We start from the raw sequence: 15,631 nt of genomic DNA, 5'->3' as shown, positions 1-15,631 counted from the left end.
AGGCAGTAGGAAGTGTCATATAATAACTTCTTAAGAGGGACTTGAACTCCTCACTTCTGCATGGAGTGGAAAATTCCTCTTGATCCAACACAGAAGTACTTAATGCAGTCATCTAGGTAGGTTTAGATGAACGTTTTTAAGGCTCTGGCAGGCCTATGTAGAGTAGTTCCAACATTTTTCTTTTTAATACCTACAGACTCATCCGTCTTCTCACCGATCCATTCTGATTGGGCCATGCAAGTAATGATTGAGCGCTGTGATTTGCCCACCAAACCTATAGAGCACTGTGATTGGCCCACCAAACCGATAGAGCGCTGTGATTGGCCCACAAAACCGATAGAGCGCTGTGAATGGCCCACCAAACCAATAGAGCTCTGTGATTGGCCCACAAAACCAATAGGGCACTGTGATTGGCCCACAAAACCGATAGAATGCTGTGATTGGCCCACCAAACCTATAGAGCGCTGTGAATGGCCCACCAAACCAATAGAGCTCTGTGATTGGCCCACAAAACCAATAGGGCACTGTGAATGGCCCACAAAACCGATAGAGCGCTGTGATTGGCCCACCAAACCTATAGAGCGCTGTGATTGGCCCACCAAACCGATAGAGCGCTGTGATTGGCCCACAAAACCGATAGAGCGCTGTGAATGGCCCACCAAACCAATAGAGCTCTGTGATTGGCCCACAAAACCAATAGGGCACTGTGATTGGCCCACAAAACCGATAGAATGCTGTGATTGTCAGGCCACCAGACCAGCTGGGGCTGCAGAGGTTCCAGTGGAGCTACACTGACTTGAGAGCAGATCATTTTGCTTCTGCTGCTGTCCGTTTAGATTTCTAGGCTCCAAACGTCCCTCTCAACACTCCCTCACTCCTCCTGGGTGATCCCAAGGCGTTCCCAGACCAGAGAGGATATATAATCCCTGGAGTGAGTTCTGGGCACAGACTGTAAACAGTCCCTTCCTTTATTCCTTGGTGAAACATGAAGCTATGTGATGCTCTTTACAGCCACTCCTAAGTTAAGCTGAATTTAGCAAACAAATGTATTTATTAGGGCTGTCGCAATAATCGCAAGAACAATATATCGCGATATTAAGAAACCCACCGCGCTGCATGACGTGCCACCGCAATTACCGCACTTGATTAAATCTCGCGACAGCGCATGCTGAGAGGTAAAGTCCGCGCTGATCGAGGAGATAGTAGGGCACTTGTTTTTATTTCTGTTAGATGTTGCAGCCAAATTTGCATTTCAAAGTTAAACCTCCTGAATGTTGTTTTTAAGTTCAGTCAGAGAATGCCGTTACTGCCCTTTGATCTGCATTCAATAAAGTGTTAAAAATGGCCATGTATTTTTTTTCTAACATTTTTTAAATGTGTAAGCACAATGTTTCAAAGGAAAAATTGCCATGAGTTTAGTAATTAACAAACAAATTTGCTAAGTACATAAATAAAAACGAGGTGCAATAATATCGCATATCGCAATATTGAGCTGCCCTGACTCACCGCAGGGGGAATTCCTCAATCGCGACAGCCCTAGTATTTATGTCATCTTATTTACTGAAGAAGAATGCAATTATGTCCAGCTAAGAAGGAAAGGTGGAAACTCTACAGTTCATTTAGATTACCACAACAACAACTACATGACTGAGAGGCAATGGTGGTGTAATAGTTTGTGACGACTACATTTGACCTTATTTTGTCCCAGAATGTTCATGGAGGGTTTTCCAGTGGTTTCGTGAGGATTTGTTCATCTGCTTGTGTGTTTGCATCATTCATTGTACATCTGTTTGCTATGTGGGAAATGCAGACTGTATCTTCTACTGTTGATGCTGCATGACAGCTGCCTGTTTTCTGACGCTGCATTCCCCTCCTTCTGCCATTAAACAGATAGACTGACAGCTTGTAGCCACCACTGGATGGGAGGTAGTTTCACTCTGACCAGTTAAAAACCTGCACTGACCCAGGCATCTCATTAAGAGCAGTTTAACCACGAGAATGGTGTGACAGAACCATTTCATGGTTTTAAACTGTGGTATAAGTTCAAACCGGAGCCTGACCCGTCCCCGAGCTGCAGGAATGACCTGCTCTCTAAGGTCCAACACAGATTTTCTTACAGGTGGCCTTCAGGGAAAGAAAAACTCCTAATCTTCTTACTCCCTATCATTTTATTATATCTCTCCATTTTCAGACACCAGCAGGCATTATGAATGGGTGTGGATTGATAGTAGATAGCTGGCTGCTGCTAATTGACACTGCTGCAACATCAAATATCCTGCCTGCCTTTTTTATGTAGTGATCCTTAACAGTTAGGAACGGCTGCCTATAACTGTCCGAATATTTCTTCATGATCTCCATCCGAGGTCAGGTCGAGGGGGGCAGAACCCTACGCGGCGAGGCCCAGACTTCCCTCTCTTCAGCCACCTGGCCCAGCTCGTCTGGGGGGATCCCACGGTGTTCCCTTGACTAGCCGAGAGGCATGGCCCCTCCAACGTGTCCTGGGTCTTCCTTCAGGTCTCCACCCAGTTGGACATGCCCTAAAAAACCTCATCAGGCAGGCGTCCAGAAGGCATCCTAACTAGATGCCCGAGCCACCTCAACTGGCTCCTCTCGATGTGAGTTCAGACTGACTGGGAGCGTAAAAAAAATTACAGCATGAAAAGAAACTTTACTGATAGATACGATCAATCGTAATGAAATATCCTCCAAAGGACACTGCTCAGAGTTGTGTGTCGGGAGTATTGGTTTTGGATGTTGAGCTGTTGAGTCCTAGCTCTACTAGTTCTACAAGGACTAGTTCTCAGGGATCACGTTCAATGTGATTCGCTCAATGAATGAATTTACAAGATTTAATTTCAGGTTTGGATTTCTTTGAGCTAAAGCCTACTCTAACACACACACACACACACACACACACACACACACGCACGCACGCACGCACGCACGCACGCACGCACGCACGCACGCACGCACGCACACACACACACACACACACACATACACACACACAGGGATCAGCCTCTGAGCCATTCACTCACTGCTGTGTTCCCCTTTTCTAGCAAAAGAAGGGATTCTTGTTGTTTGATTATTTTTTACATGTGCTCCAGAGTCCATGAGGTGTGTGAAGTTAGTTTAGTGTATTTGATTTTAACAGTCAGGGTTTCCTTGGCTCACAGAAGTTTGTTTTATATCTAAATTTGTTTTTATCTTCTTGTCATTCACAAACCTTTTGAGGGAAATTGTGCTTCCTGGTGCTGTTCTCAACAAACCAGTTACTCAGGTTTAAATGTGGATCATTTAGATCAAATCACAAGCTGGCCTTTCATGCTCTCAAGTTCTACCTCATAATGTGATCCGTTTCTATTAGATTTGCATGTCCTGAAATGTCTTTCCCTTACCTTATCCATCTCTATGCCACTTTAAAATTCCTCTCTCAGAGATCAGCCATTAAGTCTCTGTGCTCCACCTCTCTTACCCTTGGCTGCCTTCCTGAGTCTCCTTGACTCACAATCAGGCTTGTTTTCCCCTGGGACTGTAAAAAAGCTGTGCTAGCCTGTGGCCAGACGGATTTTAATCATTTATTTAGGGGCTGTAATGTTGAGTTCAACTCCAATTTCTCACTTAGTGCACGCTGAGACGAGGGGGAGTGAACCAAATGAACGGGACACCGCACTGAGCTCAGATGGGTGAACCAGTCTCAGCGATCCACTAAGAATCCCACTTTCTCTTGTGTCCAGTGGGTGCTGGAGGTTTCAGACAAATGTAGGTTGATGCTGCTCATATTATGCGTTCCTGCTTTGATGGTACCTCCTCTGGGTTTGCCCAGTGAGTCTTCAACGGGTCTGGCCATCGTAGAAAAGTTGTTCATTTGTCCAGATTCACTAGGATATGGAAGATTTGCACATAGCATCCTTATCCTGGAAACTGTAAATTGTGTCCCACATGCAGTCAGGTGCACAGCTTTTATGATGATCAACAAGTGATGTTGATCCATTGGCCAGTTTTCCTATTTTCCTTTCATGTCCACTGCCTTCTTTTCTTCTACATCTTGCCTGTATTGCTTTGTGGACTCGCAGTAATGAGGAACAGAGATATTTGCAGAGCAGAAAACAGCGAATGTCAACAGATGTGGAAAGGCCATGACTGCACTGACTGACCTTTCACTTAACTATTCATTTTTCTGTCTGAATGAAGATTCATTTAGTAAACTAATCATTTTTTCATCTCACTTGGTATTTAAGAGGAAGATGGGTTTTTTTTTCCATTTGGAGAATCCTCACAGAAGGTATAATCCGATTTTGTTTTCAACAGAGGGCACCAAGTCAGCAGAGTAATTCCCATTTAAATGAGAACAAACGTGCTGATTGGAGTCGGCTAATCAGCTGTGACCTTTCCTTTTCCTGAACAGCCCCCCCAGTAGTTTAGCCTGAGGTCAGATGTATAATCGGTCTTTTCCTCTCCTCACCAGTGACTGTAGCCTCTTTTATAAGACACACCATGCCGGCAAATCGGCGTAATATAACCGCAATGGTATGTCTATAAACGTGCCATGCCGGCATGGCGTTGCACAAATTTTATGGCATTCGTTCCATCTCGCTTGGTAGTAATATTGCAGTAATGGTCTGTCGTATAAGCCCTGGTGCAACAGAGGCAGATGTGATGATGACGTGGGGAGTTGTTGCTGAGCTCCAGCTGGCAAATTTATTGAAAATGAAAGTTAACACAGGCAATAAGGTTTGCTTTTTGAACAAAATCAGCTGAGATGACAAACTGGAGTGCCGCAGCGCTCCACGAGCCTCTCTGTTAGAGCTGAAGCTCAGATCACCAGAGACTGCACAGGGACTGAAGGGGTCAGACACCTTTAGGAGCTGCTTGTTAAAAAAAACTTAACGAACCTTAACTGAACAAACTTCAATCACGATAAAAAGCAAGTTATGTCCAAGCTAAACGGAAGTCTGCAGCAGCGCAGAGACCGCCCCCGTACCCCCTTTATGCCGCCATCACCTAATCTTTTATAAAATTGCCACGATTGCGCCATATTACCGCCACGGTCTGATCTTATAAACGACCTTTATCCTCCCCAGGGAGCCGCGGCAAATCCCGTTTTGCAAACGCTCTGGTCCTGTAAAAACAGCTTGTGTTTAATAAATGTGTCTGTTTCTTTGCAGCAGACAGCTTTCACAGTCATTAGTCCCGTTATTGGATTTAATGACAGGGAAAAACTCTTATTGGGAAATCTTTTCAAGAATAATGACCCAACTCCGTGCTAATCGACTCGGAGCCACTGAATACAGTGAAGCGGTTGGAGCATTTCATCTTACAGATGAGTTGATTTATGCACTCAAAAAAGAGACCTAAGCATTTCATCTCATGGAAGTCAGAAGAATGAAGAATTAAGCTAAAAAAGCTCAGTGACAAAAAAGTGCAAACTTTTGACTAATCAGCAAGAAGGACTGAAGATCGATAAGGACTCTGAGGGCTTTGAAGCCTGTGAGAAGTTTCCCAATCAATGAAGCCTCGCTTGCTTATTAGTGTCTTTAAAGAGGTGAAGGAAACAAGCAGTCCTCCTCGACCAGTCATCACCTGTGGGGTTCAGACCAAAGACCACAAGGACTCTCTTGCCTTCCTCATTCCACTCTCATCTTACTGTGACCAGTCAGTTCTTTTGCCTCATTACTGCGCAAATATTTACAAGTAATATGGAAAGTTGGTTCTTATTTTATTAGAGGAAAAAGATGACTTGTCAGACACAATAACATAAACCCCTCATCTTTGGTTAAAGTCTTATGTTAGAGGCACCCAACAGCAGGCTCCCTGTCTCACCCTGTCATAAGAGAACCTCCACTCCAGCCTCTTCACCTCCAGCCTCTCTGCCCTACCCATTACTTGTGATTTCCTCTCTCTCTCCTGGCTGCATGCTGTTTTGGTCATCAGTAATTGCCTCAAATGCCTTCCTTCCCCTCTCCATCATGAAAGCTGTAATTTTGTCACACACTTGCACACCGGCTACCCATGCCAGGGCGTTGCACCTCCATACACCGGCTTCACATTGTTTTTCCATCAGTGGAAAATGCAGCAGGAAGCACATTTCTCATGCCTTCCTCACAGGATCATGGGGTGAATGCAGGACTCGACTCAGTCTCATCCACCCAAATCCAAAGATCTTAATTACCTGTGCATGTTTGGTATGTGGTCATGTGGGGCTGATGACTATTTAATATTGAGACGTTTCCAGAATGCAAATGAGCATTTTCTAGGATTTCTCTCATCAAGAACCTGGAATCACATTAGCTGTTTTTCACAGACTTTGTATTTTTCTCCTTGTCTCTGTGTAATTTAACACTCCTATTTTATTCATGTTTTGCAGTTTCACATTCTCCATCTACTTAATGCTTAAATGTTGCATTGCAAATCACAGCAAGCATTACATTTAATACCTTTTGTGTTCAGCGCTCTTATGGATGACTCGCTTTTCACCTCTGCTTTCTGATTTCATTTATATCTACTCTAGCGATGTGGATGCTGATATGTGTACTTGTTGTACCTGGAAGTTTCCTTTCCTCTGTGCAACATTGATTATGATAATTTGGCTTATTAAGTCCTAGTTGATTCCATTTTCATCCCTACTGTCTGCGCAGGAGCAGAGCCCCAGTAACGCCACATCTCTGGCCATGATGCAGGAGCCGCAGGAGGTGGTGGAGGAGACGGTCACCATAGAGGAGGACCCCGGCACCCCCACCTCTCACGTCTCAGTGGTAACCTCTGATGATGGAACTACGCGGCGCACAGAGACCAAGGTTAAAGAGAAACACAACTAGACCGATCTTAGTGGACTGATAAAGTATATCAATTCAATTCAAGTTTATTTATATAGAGCCAAATCACAAGAGTCGTCTCAAGGCACTTCACATAATAAACATTCCAATTCAGGTCAATTCATTAAGCCAATCAGAAAAAATGTTTCCTATATAAGGAACGCAGCAAATTGCATCGAGTCACTGACTAGTCACTGACTAGTGTCAGTGACTTTACAGCAGTCCTCATACTAAGCAAGCATGCAGCGACAGTGGAGAGGAAAACTCCCTTTTAACAGGAAGAAACCTCCAGAGAATCCTGGCTCAGTACAAGCAGCCATCCACTACGACTCACTGGGGATCGAGAAGACAGAGCACACACACACACATGCACACACGCACGTGCACACACGCACGCACGCACACACACACACACACACACACACACACACACACCAAATAGTGTTTCTATGGTTACATTGTGATTTCTTTGCAAATATTCAATTTGGTGAGACTTCTGACTCAGCTCTCTCTTCACCACGACAGAGCCCCCTCCATGAGGCTACCACAGCTCAGCAGAACATCATTGTAGCTTCTTCTGGGGAGAAAAAACACTTTGAGAAAAATCAAGTTAACAGCTGAAATTGCAGGAAATAATACAGTTAAATAGCAAATTGTAGAAGAAAGTAGTAAGATTGTGGGAAGTGGTCAGTGTGTCCTCCAGCAGTCTAAGCCTATAGCAGCATAACTACAGAGATAACTCTGGATAACCTAGCCTTTTTAGATGGAGTCATGCTGGAGGCAGGGCAAGGGAGAGCCGTCTTTACCGACTGTACACTCCACCTCCCTCTACTCCCCCACTTGTCCACATCTAGGCTAACATCAGATTTTAACCATAAGCCCTATCAAATAAAAATGTTTTAAGCCAAGTCTTAAAAGTAGACAAGGTGTCTGCCTCACGGACTAAGGCTGGGAGCTGGTTCCACAGGAGAGGAGCCTGATAACTAAAAGATCTGCCTCCCATCCTGTTTTTAGATATTCTGGGAATCGTCACTGTTTTAGCTAAATATATTGGGGCAGCAGCAGTAGCTCAGGAGTTAGAGCGGGTTGTAGGTTTGATTCCGGCTCCCACCAGAGAATGCTGCTGTTGTGTCCTTTGGCAAGGCACTTAGCCCTCCTTGTTTGCTGGTGGTGGTCAGAGGCACCGGTGGCGTCTGTGCTCAGTAGCCTCGCCTCTATCAGTGAACCTCAGGGCAGCTGTGGCTGCATTGTAGCTCATCACCATCAGTGTGTGAATGTGTGTGTTAATGGATGAATGACTGTAGTGTAAAGCACTTTGGAGTCCTCTGACTCTGAAAGGTGCTATACGAGTGTGGGTCATTTATCACATGTTTAGGAGACTTTTAAATTTACTTCTTCATATTATATTTTATTATCGATTATAAAATACTAATTAAAATGATCTGAAGGGCCAAGGAAAGTCTTCCTGCCCTGCTAGAAAAACAAGCTTAGACCAGCACATGTTATGTTTTGGTGCTGGTTTAGCTGTTGGTCCAGTGCTGTTCCAGACAAGTATCCCATCCTGGATCAGCACTAAAACACAGCATGTGCTGGTAACCAGTTATGTTGGTCTACACTGTTCTTTTCATCAGGGTGAATGAAGTTGCTGCTTTTGTTCCACATGAAATCAGATAAACTCACATTAGCTTAATTATTGGTATCAGACTATCCAATCCCACATTTCCATTCTTAGGAAGTCCAGAAATCCCACTCCTCCCTTGTAGCATTATTTTATATTTTAAAGGATAACGAATATCAACACCAACAGATGTTTGTTTCCCCAGTATTGAGCTTTCTAAAAGCTCCTTTGTTGACCTGTTTTCTGATTTGTTCTGTTTTTCTGAAAGGATATGTCTACTAATGTGAAGGTGAGTGGACTTTTATACCACCGAGGCTTTTGTCACTCTGCCACCATCAGATGTGTTCCTTTATAGGCTCGAGCAGCTGTGCACAACACAATCTGCGCCTCTGCAAACTAACTACACCTTCTAACGTGCAGTATTTTGTTTTGAAGTCCACTGCTTGCTACCTCTACCCTTTTCAAAGGATCTGTCACCAGGAAATAGTGAGAGACATAATGTATAGCCCATTGACCAAGGACAAACCATGTGTTGGACTTTTAAAATATTGATTTCTATATTCTCTTGTGACTGATTTGAAAAGTTTTAAACAGAAATCTGATTGGTTCAGTATCAGAAATATTTAAGTATACATATGTTTTCTAATGTCTCAGTAGTCTCCTGTCTCCTCTAAGTGTCCAAATAAACACAGTAGAAATAAATCAGATTGACGACTAAAACCCTAAAACACTTTCCTACCCTGGAGCCAGTGTCAGGTTTATCTGTCCAGTGAATTTAGCAATGCAGCATAGAGAACCTTCTGCAAAGGAAGTTGTTAATGTCCTGATTTTTGGTCCCAAAACATCATTTGTTCCCCCTCTGATGATATTATATTCGAATGAAACCATCTCTGCTTATAGGTCCACCTAAAAGAAGTTGGGATGCCTCCACGCTGCGAGGCTAACGGTTTGAAAGCAATTGTTGCAGCAGTTTGGATGCAGATATTAATGTAGTTACAGTCAGCTGTGGCTGGAGGCTTCCAGATGAGTGGAGAGCTGCGTGCAGCTCGTACTCCAGGGACTGTGAAACTATAATTAAAAGCCCAGTCTAATCCCTCATCAGGGAGGACCCATTGCCCTCCGGCCTGTTTACTGCGAGGAGATTGGCCACACATACACTCACATGTTTTTATGCTTTGTGGCACAGAACTTGTTAGGAATAATGCACAACAGTGCATGCAGCAAAACATCCGGCTAATCAAACGCTTTGCTGAGAAGAAGGAAGAACACGAGTTCTTAAGGCTCTGACACCCTGCAGAGTGATGAGATCCGCTGTGACTTTGAGGGCTAAAGTAGATTAGTGTTTGGGGTACGCTTCTGGAAACTTCCATCCCAGTGGTTGCAAATGGATCTAAACCCAACAATGAACCCCCTAAACCCATCACCTTCTCGTCCCGTTTCTTTTTCCTTCTTTCATGAGTTGCTTTCACTCTCACTCCTCCTCCTTTCCTCTCATCATTTACCAGAAGCTCAGTTTTTTTTATGTGCATATCCATTCTTTTGAAGCAAAGTATTTCCACACTGTCTATTGCTATCACATACCTCTCCCTTGATGGTTATCGCCCACCTAACTGTTGGAAGATAAAACATGGAAGCTTCTTCCAGCTCCCTGATTCGCGAGGAGAAATCGTTCTTCTATGGTAAACATGTTTCTTGTGATTTAGCATCAGCAGCATCCATAGTTAGAGTTTTGAGTAGTTAAGCAGAGCTGTAAAAATCAGGATAACTGTGTTTGTGCAGTAGGTCCAGGGTAGGTTTCTGCTGACAAGCTTAGATATTGTGGGATAGTAAAAAAAAAACACCTATAAGTGGCCGTTTATGGTTGATTACTGCTGTTTTTTTTTTTTTTTTTTTTGAGGTTTTGCTCAGTTGTGGCCAGATTCAGTTGGCTAGATTGTGTACATGAGTATATAGGTTCATGTACACCTTCTATTAGATCCACATTCATCCCCCAGTCCCAGCACAGCATACATGCCCTTGGCCATCCTCCAGCTCCTTTTTCTCAGGCAGAGTCTGAACACCAGTCATGTTAAGGCTGGAACAATAAAAGCAAAACTCCTCCTCTTTCCTCCAAATCTGAGCTAATGGCACTTTTACCACCCTGCACATCCTTGGGAGTCCACCTTCAACACTAAGTTAGAGTGAGTTAAATAGTTGTGCACAAAATGCCCAATAATTCTTTTCATTGGTTGCAACTGTTATGAGACATGTCAACAGAACAGAAGCATTTTACTGCAATGTTTGTCCAGACTTGAGGTATGTCATTTTAGTGTGGCCAGAGTACTTATGAATGCTAAAGCAGCCCCTTGCCATGCACCCATTTCAGGTCACCAAAGTGGTGAAAACCATCACACGCCACAGGCTCCACCCAGTGACGGTGTCCCACGGCTTGTTAGTGGATTCCAGGGCTGCCACCCACCCTCCCACTCTGGTCTCCATCTCAGACTCCGCCCCAGCTGAGACTGACCCAGTAGGCACCAAACCTGTTTTTGAGTCTTTTGAGTTTCCCCTTTACCTGCCTGCTTCTAACACCTGCTTTTAGAGGCGTGCATCATTTAGCTTCTGACTGCAAAAAAACCCTACTGTTTCTATTTTTAGCACTTTGCAGATGCTCTCCAGGCTGTCAGAAAATCAATCACTGGTTTCACCATCACTGTCTGCTTAACAGCATAAATGACTGCCTCGACCTGCCTCAACAATCCAGCCTCCATGTCCATTTATGCTCCCAGTAAAATGGACGTTACAGAGGTTATGAAACCTGTTGCAGTGCTTTAAATTGGACTCTTTGATGTTTGCTTCGTTTGTAATGGTTTAGTAAAAAAATTAAAGACGTGGTCTAACTCTGTGTTTATTTCAAAACATTTTCCCATGCTGCTGTGGCTTTCCACTAATGCAAAAATGCAAAAACATCTATAGAATTGCATACAATTGCACTCACAGCTAATTCGGCATTTCTCTGTTAGCCCTGTTTGCCCACTTTGGCATATTTCAGAGGCTGAAAACCAGTCCCCCGTCACCCCTCGTCGCCCCTTGCGTGACAGTTTAACGCCTTGTGAACTTGAGCGTACATCAAAGACTGTTTGAAACTGGGTGATGGATTCCTTTGCAGCCGTCGCAGATTGACTGCAACGATACAAGCCAGCCTGGCACGTCAAGGCTGGGAAGTGGTAACATTCAACAAGCCATGCGGATTCTTTCAGCCGTAACTAATTAGAATAAAACATGATGCGTTTTCATTTATTGTATGTAATAAAATAACTCTCAAGCTTTAATGTTGTTTTGAAAAAATGTTTCATTAAAAATTTAAAGCTCCTCATCCTGTTTTAAAGATATAGATTCATAAGCATACATAAAAAACATGTTTTACTGTTTTACTTTTATTGTAACACTTGCATTTCATGCAATGCAATTAGCACATGGCTAGTTAGCATAGCAACACAGACGGTGCTATTTTAAACCCACCATACCTATGTTTAGTGCATGTCAAAGATAACGTACTCTCAGCATGTATACTTCTCACATGAATAAAACAGCAGCTCACCAATATGACTGAATCAATGGAAAACAGCCCCATAGAGGGAGACGAGTTATTCTGTAGCCCGATCAAGAGAAGTGAGTGTATATATGCTGGGCCAGACGCTGTGCTTAATGTCCTCATGGACAAAGAAAAAAAACACTGCATTCACTGCCGTTATGGAGCGATCACAGTTTGATTCTATGAAAATGTATAATTTATGCTGCTATTTTGCAAAGTTCTCATTTCATTGAAAAAAAAATTGTGCAGCACTTTCTTAAAAGCACGTTCTGTAATTTGCATTTATCTACAATTGCCACAGTTTTTAACTCATCTTTAAGAAAACAAAAGGAACCTTTGGGGAAAAGCATGGATCGAGTTACTGAAATGTCAAGTATGTTCACACATTTAACATCTCTGCCTAGAAACACCCATCTATACTCACTGACCCATTCATCTTAGTTGAATCAATGCTTGAGGCTGCTGCTGGTGATGTAATTGTGGTGGGGTGTTCTTGTCTCACTTTGGACCCCTCAGCACCACCTGAGCCTAGTTTAAACACCTCAGCCTACCTGGGTATTGTCGCTGACCATGTTCATCCCTTTATAGCCACAGTGGATCCATCTTCTGATGGCTACTTCCAGAAGATAATGCACCATGTCACATTTCTGGACAATGAGTTCACCGCTCTCCAGAGACCCCCAAAGTCACCAGATCTCAATCCAGTCCAGAGCCTTTGGGATTTGGTGTAACAGGAGATTTGCACGAGCAGCCAACAAATCTGCAGAATCGGTGATGCTTTCATGTCCATATCAACCAGGATCAGGCTTTCAACGCCATGCTAAATCCAAAGAATTAATGCAGTTCTGAGAGCAAACGGTGCCTTACCTGGTTATAGCAAAGTCTACCTAATTAAGTCGCCATTGAATGCAAAATGACCTGAAACAGTAGCCTAGCCTTTTATAAACAAATAATTAACTCATTCGCTGTCAGCCGTTTCCTGATCAGTAAAGCCCTTCGCTGCCAGCGTTTCTCACCGTTTTTACTGTTTTTTTAAGAGTCACAGAACGTTGCGTGCTAGGATGATGTTGACGCCAAAACAACCAAAACAAAGCGGAGACTCACCTCTCACATCGGGAAGAATCCGAGTGTTTTGAGCTTTATCTTTTCTTTCATAATCTGTTGTTGAATTGTGATCGGCAGACGCTTTTCCGGTTCGCACCTCCCTTTTTTTACAGCAGCGGCCCAAAACGATCTCCTAACACATGAATTTTCTGCTTCCTGATCACGTGACGTGTGACATATGCGGATGAAGATCGGCTTTAGAGCCGAGATGTTTTTTCTCACGGTGCGGGGGCTCGTTCCGATGCCCACACAGTAAAAACATGCAAATGATGACTTTAGTCGTCAATAGGAGTGAATGAGTTAAATACCTTCATCCCTAAAATTAGGCAACATTGCATTTAGTTGTAACTAATTTAGTTGATCTCATACAGATCATGGCTATCTGGTTGCACGTCAAAGTTAACACCAGAACAATTGCCATGTTCCTCTTCCATGAATTATAATGCTATAAATGACCTTATATCATAAGGTGATACAAGGTATGCTATAAATCCATAGTCCTGCTTATCCCTTAGCTGATGGGAATTAAGCAGATGTGGTCTTAATTGTGTCTGAGCAAAGTCAAGACAGAGCTGCATTGAAGCAAACTACTCAGCAATTATTTAGAACATGGAAATGAACCTTGATGTTCCTGGAATGGGTTCTGTTATGTGGCTCGATCAGGGTGTAATCAAGAAACAAGGCCAGTGTAAAGTTCTATTTGTTTCAGCTAAGTTAATGAGGACACGGTGTTAAACAACCAATATGTGGTCTGTGCTTTGGCCCCTAGCACGTGGGTTAATCCCTTCTTGTTGTTTCTGTTATTGTTTCATGCCCTAACTCGCGGTTGATTAAAATTGAAATTATTCTATCGATTGGAGAGTAAAAAACACTTTAAAATGAACAGAACTGGTGTTAAGAATGAAACCCATCAGATGCGAGACCGGACATTTCATTATCGCCATTTTTAGGCGTTTAGAGATCTATCAGGGAGATGGTCTGCTTGTGTCACATGGGAATGAACCCATCTGCATCACCTTGTCAGGCAGATCATGGATTTAATCAGATTTGCACATCTGCAGATGATGATTAATTTTCATCAACCTCATTCATTTTAAGATGAATTCATAGCTGCTGACAAAATAGCCAATTATTGGCCACAGCAGAATTCAGTGGGCAGTAAATTGGTTTCTATATGGGTGGAGAGCCCAGAGAGGCCGTTGGGTTTCTGTAATTCTCTTGTCAGGCAGCGAAGGAAGGGACGGTATTTAGCTGAAAGAAGAAGTGAGCATGAGGAATAGATACATGCTGGTCTGGTTGTCACGGTCCCCCAGCTATGCTACTCTGCTCCCTTTGGGGCCATGCAGGATCCGAGGTCCAGCGGAGCAGCAACACACTTTAAGATGTCTCTTTTACCACACATGGAGACTCGATCTGCTGATTCTACTTAATGTTTGCATGCAAAATTTAAGATTTTGCCTTTGAAGTATTCGGAAATAATGTGCCTACTGCCTCATGCTATTGAATAATTACAGACACTCATAATAAATGACACAAACATTAAAAATGACAGCCCATATCTCAAAGCTTCTTTTTGGGGGTTCAGATTGCACAGGCATCTGTATTTAGAGTATCATAAAGTCAATGCCAGCAAAGTAATGAATCCCTGCTTTAGTCGTTACTAACTCGTAACACTAAAGAAGCATTAAAATCCACCAGATTCCATTCCGTTGGGTCTAAAACAAATGTCTTTTTTCCAATAAAGAGTAACCGATTATTTATGCAGGTGTGATTCTGACATATGTGTCTGATCCACCCTTCAGGTGACTAAGATGGTGAAGACTGTAACCACCAGGACGGTGCGACAGGTACCTCTAGGCCCTGATGGCTTGCCCCTGCCAGAGGGATCATCCCCACTAGGTAGCTACACCGATTCCATTGACCGACGTTACATGAAGAATGGAAGTGATCGCTTCATAACGCCTCAAGCAACCTCAACCCTGACCCGCGCCTACAACAACTCCTACAACGATTCATACGGCGAGACACCGGAAAGCCAGTACATCCGCCACTATGGCCTGCACGATGGATACACTGATTTGACAGAGAACTATGGTAGTCTCTCACGCGGAGTCAATTTCCGGCCACCGCGCTACCCCTATATGCCCAACAGCTACCGGCCAGAGAACAGCTACACACTGCCTATTCGTAAGGATGACTATGGCCATGTGGCACAGCCTCAGGTGCCTATGGGGAGCAGCACTGTGGATCTGAACCGCTCACAACCAGAACGCTTCCAGCCTGAGCCCTATGGCCTGGAGGATGATCGTCGGAGCTTGGGACCTGAAGATGAAGAGCCATACGAACTGGAACCAGACTACTCCACTGCCAACCGCCGCACCCTGCCGGGGCCCAGCAGGGGTCGCCCTCACAGGGAGCCTCTACGGGATGTACACAGAGTCAGGTGAGAATAAACACAAATCTAAGTTTTTCTGAAAATCTAGCATGAATCAATCTTCCTAAAACAGACTTTAGATGCTA

The 15,631-nt window shown here is 43.7% G+C and overlaps 1 protein-coding gene across 12 annotated transcripts in view; it reads left to right on the top strand.

Moving 5' to 3' along the window:
- arvcfb (ARVCF delta catenin family member b) overlaps window positions 1–15,631 on the top strand; it is a 364,725-nt gene that overhangs the window by 246,249 nt on the left and 102,845 nt on the right. For 7 of the 12 annotated variants that reach the window (XM_054731267.2, XM_054731259.2, XM_070546406.1 and 4 more), the window contains 4 exons: window positions 6,639–6,797; window positions 8,702–8,722; window positions 10,799–10,942; window positions 14,914–15,554. In XM_054731267.2, coding sequence (XP_054587242.2) covers window positions 6,672–6,797; window positions 8,702–8,722; window positions 10,799–10,942; window positions 14,914–15,554 — 932 coding nt within the window. In that variant the 5' untranslated portion in view covers window positions 6,639–6,671. The remainder of the gene's footprint in view (window positions 1–6,638; window positions 6,798–8,701; window positions 8,723–10,798; window positions 10,943–14,913; window positions 15,555–15,631) is intronic. The other 5 variants (XM_054731269.2, XM_070546410.1, XM_070546409.1 and 2 more) reach the window with 2 other exon arrangements.

This window comes from Nothobranchius furzeri, chromosome 17 (assembly GCF_043380555.1).
Source record: "Nothobranchius furzeri strain GRZ-AD chromosome 17, NfurGRZ-RIMD1, whole genome shotgun sequence".
Lineage (NCBI taxonomy): Eukaryota > Metazoa > Chordata > Actinopteri > Cyprinodontiformes > Nothobranchiidae > Nothobranchius > Nothobranchius furzeri.
The sequence above is the reverse complement of the archived record's forward strand: the minus strand, read 5'-3'. Positions and strand labels throughout refer to the sequence as shown.